The 10,345-nt window shown below is 39.9% G+C and overlaps 1 protein-coding gene across 4 annotated transcripts in view; it reads left to right on the forward strand.

Annotated features, from left to right (window-relative positions):
* LOC133995103 (tenascin-like) overlaps window positions 1-8,337 on the forward strand; it is a 35,327-nt gene extending 26,990 nt beyond the window's left edge. For 3 of the 4 annotated variants that reach the window (XM_062434393.1, XM_062434395.1, XM_062434394.1), the window contains 12 exons: window positions 1,599-1,871; window positions 2,140-2,262; window positions 3,097-3,240; window positions 3,371-3,490; window positions 3,781-3,924; window positions 4,024-4,154; window positions 5,333-5,465; window positions 5,853-6,004; window positions 6,205-6,301; window positions 6,400-6,561; window positions 7,240-7,403; window positions 7,544-8,337. In XM_062434393.1, coding sequence (XP_062290377.1) covers window positions 1,599-1,871; window positions 2,140-2,262; window positions 3,097-3,240; window positions 3,371-3,490; window positions 3,781-3,924; window positions 4,024-4,154; window positions 5,333-5,465; window positions 5,853-6,004; window positions 6,205-6,301; window positions 6,400-6,561; window positions 7,240-7,403; window positions 7,544-7,654 — 1,754 coding nt within the window. In that variant the 3' untranslated portion in view covers window positions 7,655-8,337. The remainder of the gene's footprint in view (window positions 1-1,598; window positions 1,872-2,139; window positions 2,263-3,096; window positions 3,241-3,370; window positions 3,491-3,780; window positions 3,925-4,023; window positions 4,155-5,332; window positions 5,466-5,852; window positions 6,005-6,204; window positions 6,302-6,399; window positions 6,562-7,239; window positions 7,404-7,543) is intronic. The other variant, XM_062434396.1, reaches the window with a different exon arrangement.
* Window positions 8,338-10,345: the final 2,008 nt, after the last annotated feature.

Raw genomic sequence — 10,345 nt, forward strand, 5'->3', positions numbered from 1 at the left:
TGATTTGCTTTTGCAACCATTGCACACATTATCCTCCTAATTGAATCTTGTCCTCCCTCCCACGTTTGTTCCCTCTCTGAAAAAAAAAAAAATCAATCCCACTCCCCTCCAGCTCCATTGCCTAAAGTGGAAAACTTGACCATTTCCAACATAACCCCCTACGGCTTCCGTGTGTCGTGGGTGGTGAAGCAGCAGCTGCAGCAGCCGGAGGAATTAGCCCCCTCTAGTGGTGGCTTCAGCCAATTTCACATAGTGGTGACAGACTCCGGCTGGCTGCTGGAGCCTCAGGAGTTCACTGTGGCAGGAAACCAAAGTCACCTGGACATCTGGGGCCTCATCACCGGCATAGGCTATGAGGTCAGGCTGACCGGGGTGTCAGAGTCAGGGCTTCTCTCTCGGCCTCTGACTACAGTGGCTGTGACAGGTATCACTCACAGTGCACTGCGAGGCCCCCTCGTCTTACTAAAAAGTGCAATTCCTCATTTTGTTGTGTGTATTTGATCATTAAGCTTTATGATCCAACTCTGAAGTTTCACCATCACAACCTGGCAGACCTATAAAAGACACACTTACTTGATATTCATTATTTTTGTTTCATAATTGAAAGATATTTTAACAATATTTAGCTTGAGTATTGATGTATTTTGGTTCATACCATGTTTTGAAGGTGAGGCTTCAGCTCAGTACTGTAACCTAACCCTAACTCAGATTTTTTTTAACATAACTCTTTTTCCAGAATGATCTCACTTTTCCTTTTTTTTAAGCATCCAGTCTGTTTCTCTTGGTATGCAGCTTCATCACTGGGAGGAAGAGGAATGTGTGGAGCTCCCGTCTGTTTCTTCTCAGTTCCAAAAAATATGAACAAACATATATGTTTGTCTTCATATTTTAAAGTGTGTTTTCCCCCTCAGATTTCTGATATGCAACATGCAGATGTCAGTGGACATGATATGATTATCGTATCATGTCTTTGAATAGCTTTTTAACTCACTTTTACCATGCTGCTTTTGCTTTCTTTGTTGGTTGATAAATCAGGCAACAACAAAAAAAAGCTCCAACGGATGGATACAAACAACCGAATAAAACTAAATTATCAGAAGTGGGAAAACACTGATAAATCAACAGACATTCTTAGCATGAAATGTCAGTTGATTTAACTTCTAATCTCTTTTGTTTCATTATCTTTGAATGCACTGAATGCATCACTGCCTTGAGGACGCATGGGGATCTCGTCTCAGCCTCCGACAAATCCTCCGAACAGATCCGTCAGAGCCTTTTTTTAGGGGATGACGACTTGTTAACTGACATAAATAAACATCTACAAAAAGCATCTTGTCTTTTTAATTCTCCCAACTAAAGCCTTTGTGGCCCGTCCACTGTGTTTTCACTGATTTACACTAACGGAGCATGGCAGATCAGAGGTGGTGGACAAAAAGGCCTTCAGGCTGGAACATAACCCTGTCTGCCACCTGGAAACCTTCTTGTCTGATTCGCTGACTTCTTCCACACTGATCCCTTGTCGTCGTCTCACAGAAGCTGGTGAATATTTCTGGGAAAACAACAAACCTACTGCAACGTTATGTTTCCTTTCTAACCAGAGGCTGAGCCGGAGGTGGAGCATCTCTTTGTCTCGGACATCACAGCCGACAGTTTCCGTCTGTCGTGGACGGCTGATGAAGACATGTTTGACAGATTTGTGATCAAAATAAGAGACAGCAAAAGGTTAGCCCATCCTCGGGAGCACAACGTCCGCGGTGACGAACGAACCATGGTTTTAACTGGACTCATGGGTGGCACTGAGTATGAAATCGAGCTTTATGGTGTCACGTTGGACCGACGCTCCCAACCTATTACTGGGGTTGCTCAGACAGGTATATGAACAACACTGCAAAGTGTTTAGTTTTATACTAACTACTTAACCTCGTAAGTTTTGGGTGTGACGTCTGCTGTCAGAGAACTGGACACACAGTCCCACTAATCATCTTTATTCCTCTGGTTTAAGGCTTAACTCCATGTCTGTCTGTTATGGAAAATGGTCATTCGGGAAATACCAAGGTTTATTGAAATATTTCCTTCACTTTAATTCACCTTCTTTTTTCCTGCTTTCCTGTCTGCGCGTCTCCATTTGCACTTCACTAGGCCTGTCGACTCCAAGAGGACTGCACTTCTCTGAAGTGACTGACTCCTCAGCTGTAGTTCACTGGTCCCTGGCGAGCTACCCAGTGGATAGCTACCGCATCACCTATGTGCTATTTGAAGGAGGTAAGGGTCAATCAGAATGGTTTACTTTTTTGGCATTTTTGCCTTTTTATTTGACAGACAGTGTAGAGAGACAGAAACAAGGGAAGAGAGAAGGGTGTGACATGCATCAAAGGTCCCCAGCTGTGAATTGAACTGTAGAAGTTGCCTTTACATTGTATTTGCCTCAACCACTAGGCCAGCAGGATACACCAGAGATAATTAGAGTTAACTAATTGCTACAATTCACTGCAGGTTTACATTTTATTTCCAAGATGGATTTACATTTGAAATTAGAAACAGTTTTGTTTAGTTTGTAATTTCTTGGACGTTTAAATTTGTGTTTTCAAGTTCCAGGATGGCAGACTGAAATATAAACTACTGTTGGATGGATTGCCATAACATTTTGCACATACATTCATAGAGATCCAGAGGATGAATCCTAATGACTTGAGTTATTCCCTGACCTTTCCTCTAGTGCCACCATGAGGTTGACCTCTGTTGTTTTTAGTCAAATATCTCAACAATGATTAGCTGATTAGATTGCTGTAAAGCCGTGTACAGACATTCATGTCCATCTCAAGATGAATTGGGATCACTTTAGTGCACTGTTAACTAACTTTCTATCTAGTGAGATCACCAGGCCAAAATTTGCAAAACCAATAATGTTCCCATCAGTCTTGGTGTTATTGTGTGTTTATTGCCAATTAGCAAATATTAGCAGGCTGACATGCTAAACGAAAGATGATTAACATGTTTAACACAAAGTCAACTGACAACCATGTGTGATGTGTAGTTAGATGTTCAGTTTGTGGTGTTGTTAGTGCAGAACTCATATTTTCTTTCTCTCCTCCACAGGAACCGCGATGACAGTGGCTGTGGATGGCGACGTGTTAGAGGCTCTGCTACCCAACATGCTGCCTGGCAAGTTGTACCAGGTGACGGTCAGCTCCGTGAAGGGTCTGGAGGAGAGCGATCCCAGCACAGACACTATAACCACAGGTTGGCTTTCGTCCTTTCTTACATCACTCATAACGTCAGCACCACTCCTCCTGACTCAGAGCGACACTGAAGTCAGTTCATATTAAACTGAATACATTCTCTTGAGACTGTTCATGTTTGTGCCCTCCAGCTTTGGACAGACCTCAGGGTCTGACTGCAGTTAACGTCACCGACACCACCGCTCTGTTGCTGTGGCAACCATCTGTGGCCACTGTTGACGGCTATGTGATTACTTACAGTGCTGAATCAGGTGAGTCTGTTTATTGTTTTTTAGTAGTTTTTGCTATTTAAGTTCATGTTTATCTCCATTATTACTTAGCAAAGGCTAAGATTGAGAGAATAGTACTCACATTTTCACTTACCTGCTTAAATAAAGGATATATACTCTATTTAGTATTAGTCAATCTGTTGAAGTGATATTTCTATTAGTAGCATTGCTTATTTAATAAATTATTTAAGTGTGTATGGCTGAAAAAATGCTTTACTGTGTGCTTTATTATGTGATTTGATCAGTTGATGTGTGTATTCCTTGCCGTACAGTTTCCCCAGTGGTGGAGCATGTTTCTGGGAACACGGTGGAGTTCGAGATGGGCTCCCTGGTTCCAGGAACTCATTACACAGTGGGAGTACATGCGATGAAAGAAGCTCTGAAGAGCGCCTCTGCTGTAACTGAATTTACCACTGGTTAGTCTAGAAAAGATTATTTGTTAAGATCATGACTCAAAGCTAAATGTTTCCTAATTACACAACATTTTAATGAGTGGGGTTGCGTTGTATTTACAGATGTGGACCCTCCTAGAGATCTGACAGCTATTAACATTCAAACCGAAAGTGCAACGCTCACATGGAAACCTCCACAGGCTGCCGTCACCGGTTACACACTCACCTTCTCCTCTGCTGATGGTACAATCAGGGTATGTACAGTTTAGATAGATAGATAGATAGATAGATAGATAGATAGATAGATAGATAGATAGATAGATAGATAGATAGTGGGGAAATTCATGTATCCAGTAGCTCATACATACACAAATAAACACATCCATATAAATAAATAAGAACAAATAATATATACAAAAACCTAAACGTAAAAAGTAAAATATGTAAGAAAATTATGTTAGCTCACCCAAAAAAGTGTTGGTCTTGCTTCTTTAAGCCTAAATAGCTCAGATTATATACTCAACATTACTGAAGACCATTTTTCAAATCATGCCAAAAAACTTTGGATTGATTTCCTAAGTACTCATTGTTTTCATTTGACATAAACATGGAAGGAAAATCAATTATAAAATGTACCTGGTGCATTCGAGGACACCTGAAAGACGTGGAGATCATTCAAAGAAACAAAAAATGACCAAATTAACATTATGTTACTTGTATATGTTCAGTTTGTTGGCATTGTTTGTCTTATAGGTTTGATTTTCTGACAGAATCCAAAACCTTTTGGGCAGAAACTGTCTCATAAACTGATCATTTATAACAGACAAATAGCAAATGATTAATGAATATAAAAATAATCCTGTGATGGGTTATCCATCCCAGGCTTGCTTCAAGACTTTTTCTAGTTGTTTTTCACACTAGAGTGAACTGAATAGAAATCCCATCTGTTTTCTTCAATCTTTTTCATCACAAAGACGCTCTGTTTATATCTGTTTTTGTGTTTTGGGGATTTTATCCAACTTGTATTTATTTTTATTTTCATTTTTACTTTTGTTCATTTTACCCTTGATCTTCATAATTATCCAAAAAGGGGAGCAGCATGTGTGCGTTCCAGTTGGGTGCTCACCCTCAAAAACACAAATCAGTTCAAAAGTGGAAAAGGGTGGCTTTGATGGTGTGCCACCTTTTTCCACTGTTGAATCCTCATGATAATATTATATGTAATTGTAATTCTCAGTGTCTGTAAAGCATTTTGGTCAACATAAACTGTCTTAACTAAACCCGTAGCTATAAAAATGAACAGTATTTCATGAGAAATGTTTAGCAGTAGTTAAACAGTTTGAACATTTTGTAGTTAAATCCTCTGTGATGTTCCTTCTCTTTGTAAATGTTTTGTATGTATATATATATATATGTATGTTTGTGATTTCAGGAGGTGGTTTTAAGCCCGACAGCCTCCTCATATAACATGGCTCAGCTAACTGGCTCCACAGAGTACAGTGTCAGACTGCAAGCCAACGCTGGAGCCCAGAGGAGTCGTCACATTACCACCGTCTTCACTACCAGTAAGGACGATTATACACCTACACACAACTCCAGCCAGCATAATGCAGCTAGATTTACAGAGTCTTTCTCAGCAGTAAAAGATCTCATGATTTGGATTGCGCAACGGTCCAGATGCATTTCGTCAAATTCCTTTCACTTAATCTGATATTCCAGTCAGATCACCTGTGCTTATTTTTCTTCTGTCTCAGCTGCTCTCAATGGAAAAAGTTATTTTTCCTTTCTTTCATTTTTCAAATGCTTTCATTCTGAGGTTCTTACTCTCACTCGTGATACTGTACACTGTCTTTTACGGTGCATTTTTAAAACATAACACAGATGAAAATAAAGCAGATGTGTCTGAGAGATAATGGTCTCAAAGTTGATGTCTTTTTAATATGTGCTTCTAGTCGGACAGCTGTACAGACACCCGAAGGACTGTGCTCAGATTTTATTGAACGGAGAGACGGCCTCCGGTCTGCACCAGATCTATGTGGGTGGAGAGGAGAGTCAACCCATCCAGGTTTACTGTGACATGACTACAGACGGCGGAGGATGGATAGTAAGAAAAATAACCTGCTGAAATCCAATTAAAAACTGTTTAGAGACCACAATGAGTCACATTTAACTGGATAGTATCATGCAAATTATGTAACGGCTGTATTTTTCTAATGAAAGTCACCCCCGCAGTTACTTTGGTGTTGCGTGTTATGATAATTGTGAAGCTGTTGTGACACACTCATGAAAGCCAGTTCTCCTCAGGTCCTCCTGAGACGCCAGAATGGAAAGCTGGATTTCTACAGGAACTGGAAGAACTACACCGCTGGCTTCGGTAACATGAATGATGAGTTCTGGCTGGGTAAGATCATTCATCAATGAGCCTCTTTCACTTCCACTCTGTCTTTACCTCTCTCTGTCACCTCACAATTCACACATATTAACCCTCCTGTTTTATAGGTCTCTCCAACCTCCATAAGATCACATCTTCTGGACATTATGAGATGCGAGTGGACTTGAGGGATCAAGGGGAATCAGTCTACGCTCAGTATGACAAGCTCACGATTGCAGAGCCAAGAACACGCTATAAAATGTACATAGGAGGATACAGTGGAACAGCAGGTAGGCATCATGTCTGTATGCTGAATACGAAGCTACAGACAGCAGTCGGGTAGCTTAGCTTAGCTTTAAGACTGGAAAAGGCCTGCCTAGCAACACTAACACAATTATATTTGATTTGTATAACTGTCAGATCTCTATTTGCACTTTTAAATCCCTGCTAAAGACACTTACTTATCTAATTATGTAATTATCTTTTTTAATTTCTCTGTTATGTCGGTCAACACCTGTTGTTTTTTAAATGCGTTCTATAAATAAATTGTGAATTGACTTTTATGAGGGAAGTTTATGTGCCAAACTATTTCTTGGCTAGACGCTGTCACTTCCTGGAGTCTTGATGTCAGCATGAGGTTACCAAGCAACCAAGGGATGGATTAAACAAACCGATGATGATGTGTTATTTGGTGTTAGAGGGGCTGCTAGTTGGATTTTGTGAGCTGTTTCCAGTCTTTTATCTAAAATAAGCTCCTGTCTGTAGCTTCATACTTCATTGCATAGACAGCAGAGTCAATCTTCTCATCTAAATCTGGGCAAGGATGTAAATAAACAGATATCTGAAAATGTCCTGTAAGAAAAGCCCCATGTGGTCAGGTTACTGTAATATGACTGTCTTTAATTTAAATGCTCTGAGTCAATAATTAACCCATTTATCACCCTTTCTAATCTATTAATCTCCTCCAGGTGACTCCATGACTTACCACCAGGGTCGGCCATTCTCCACCTATGACAATGATAATGATATTGCTGTCACCAACTGCGCCTTGTCCTACAAAGGTGCCTTTTGGTATAAAAACTGTCATCGTGTCAACCTCATGGGGAAATATGGCGACACCAGCCACAGTAAGGTAAGTACAGTGTGTGCGGATATTTCATTACATATCAGATTACTCCATTCTCATCCAGGGAGAGATTACTGTGTGTGTGTTGAGTGTCTCACCATTAGAGCCTTTTCCCCCCTCGTAATTTGTATTGTGTTTTTCCACAGGGGATCAACTGGTTCCACTGGAAAGGCCACGAACATTCAATTGAATTCGCAGAGATGAAGATTAGGCCAGCCAACTTCAGAAATTTTGAGAGCAGAAAAAAACGATCATAGACTTGTGAACCCCCCTTTTTCTTCACATACACCTCATCTCCAACCCCCACCCCCTCTCCCCCACTGAGCCTCGTCAGCTGTCATGAACTTCTACGATCCCTCATCCTGAAAATCAATCTCTAAAAATAAGACGTAAAACCACTCTGAATGTAATCCAACCGGCTGTCCGAAGCGAACGTGGTGACGTTACACCAAAGAATAAAAAAATTAGCCGTTTTAGCGTACCTGTCCCAATTTGGCACTCGTGTATGTGTGATTACATTTGTGTATCCCCACATTTTTGGGTTCCAAGAGAAAAAGTAGCTATTGAGTTTGATTATTATGAATGGATATGCATGTGTTATTGGGGACCAAACAGCTGTATACATATGAGAATTAATTGTAAAAATTGTGTGAATGGATCCACTGAATCAGTAGCATGTCAAGGGCACATAATCAGAAGGCATCAGGCCACTCACATCCCCTGAGGTGATGGGAAGATTATTCAATGGCATTGTATTTTTAATTAGTTGACTTTGAGTTATGGATTAAAAAATAGTAATTTATAAAATGATGCATAATGAACTCCATACTTTTTTTTTCATATGTTGACTGTGCAACCAAGAGAACCATCTGTCAAAATTTAGCATTTGGAGGCCACTAATACTGTTCATATTTAAATTTTGTAACCCGTAACCTTCAATGCAAATAAAAACATTAGTTTGATAAAAATGTGTGTGAGCTCTTCTTTTAAGGACACATTTAAAACAACAGTCAGGGTCCCAAATGAATATTGAAACATGTGTTTCTTGCTGTAATCATTCCTCCTTTTCATACTGACCATTAAAGTAAGTGATGGGGACAAAATCCACAGTCCTCTTTCTGCACAAAAATGTATTTTAAAGTTTATCTGAAGCTAATATGAAGCTTTAGCCGTCCATATGAGTCAAATCAAGTAGATATCTTTCAACAGTCTTTTTCGTACCAAAGTCCCTCTTTTTGTTTCAATACTTCCACCACAGCTCAACAGGGAATCACAAAGAGGGAATATGATGCTTAAAAGACTGTAAATATGGCAGATATCCACTTTATACGAGCTTATATAAGCTTCAGATTAACTAAGTGACTATGGACCCCCCCCCCCCCCCCCCCCCATCACTTACACTGATTTGAAGGGGGTCTTTTAATAGTTAGTATGAAGGAGGAATGATTAAATCAATTAAAACCTCTTTCAATGTTTATATGGGCAGCTGACTTGGAAAAACTGTGAACCTATAAATCAATTCCATGTACACTCCAGCAGATGGCAGTGTTTACTCTCTATTCAATACTGGTAGGGATCGTCTGATGTACAATATGTGGCTTTCTGTTGCCATTCAGGAGTAAATTTTACATAGTGGATATCCATTATAACATGTCTGATATTAAGAAATATTCTCCAGTTTAAAGAACAAATTAAATCTTTGTCACCTTGTCAAGTTTTATTGGTGCAGGCCATCTAAACTCAACTGAAATACTTTTACAACTTTAACTGGGGACTTTTAAAACCAAGACTTCGCAAACTTGTTCACAAAAGTTTTAAATAAATATATTATATATTAGTTTGGACTTATTAACCTGACTAATATCCCTGCACCAGCATCCCTCCACCACTCCAAAGTTTGGGTTCAAACCTGTTATCTTTCTTTTGCAACCGAAGCCCTTTGGAGCCTTTTTGTGCAAGCCGCACATGGTTTGCCAAATCAATATCCCTCTACAGCTGTCATTAAATCCATAGTTGAGGTGAACTGTTCCAGATCCGAATCGAAACTGTTATTTAGTGCTGATCTCTGCCTCCAGCTAGAGCAGGCTTTGGTGTTTGAAGACTTGCCAGTTCCTTAAAATCGCAAGAGCCTAAAATGAGCCATGTCTTAGTTAAATATGGGTGATATAACTATCCTGTTTTGTTGCATTTGGCCTGCAAATATCCTAGTCAGGGGTCATTTTAGTCTTTCAACATCAAGCAGATGACCTAGTGGTTTGTCCCTACCTCGTGTCCTTGTAGCATGGATCATTCCTCTAATCTACAGCCACCTCAATATCCTCTCTGTGCTCTCTGGGACTGGTTGTTTGTTTTGCAGCCCACTTGAATAGGTACATTTTGGCCTTTTACATCCGATACTCTTGGCAATCAGTCATTTTAGTCATGATCACAGAAATGGTTACTGTGTATTCATGCGTGTTACAACTCAACACTCAGCCGCCGAAGGTTTAGGATGTTGGGGACATGATGTCTGAATATGACAAAGAGGAATGCTAAGAGGAATTACAATAAGCTAGATGTCAGTTGGCACAGAGCTGGGAGTTTTTCCACATGGAGTTTGAGATTTAGAAATAAACCGATGCCCTGGATTTCTACCTATGCATACTGCTGAGATCCAATTTCATCCTGAGACGTTTCTAAATTAGGACATGGAGGTTATGAGTCAGGTGTTCTTGTAATATTGCTCCGAAGAGAAACAGTGAGAGGAATATATTTCAAACATAAATATTTAATATTACCCTTCGGTGTTTAGAAATAGATTGAACAATTGGTTGATATGTGGCATTATTATATGAGGCCCGTATTTCCCATGATTCTGATTACTTCCTTGTTGTTGGGAAGACAGATAACAGCAGTAGATAAGACGGTTAAGGTCAGGGTTATTAGTCAGATACTGTATGTATTCTGAC

Source organism: Scomber scombrus, chromosome 15, assembly GCF_963691925.1.
Source record: "Scomber scombrus chromosome 15, fScoSco1.1, whole genome shotgun sequence".
Lineage (NCBI taxonomy): Eukaryota > Metazoa > Chordata > Actinopteri > Scombriformes > Scombridae > Scomber > Scomber scombrus.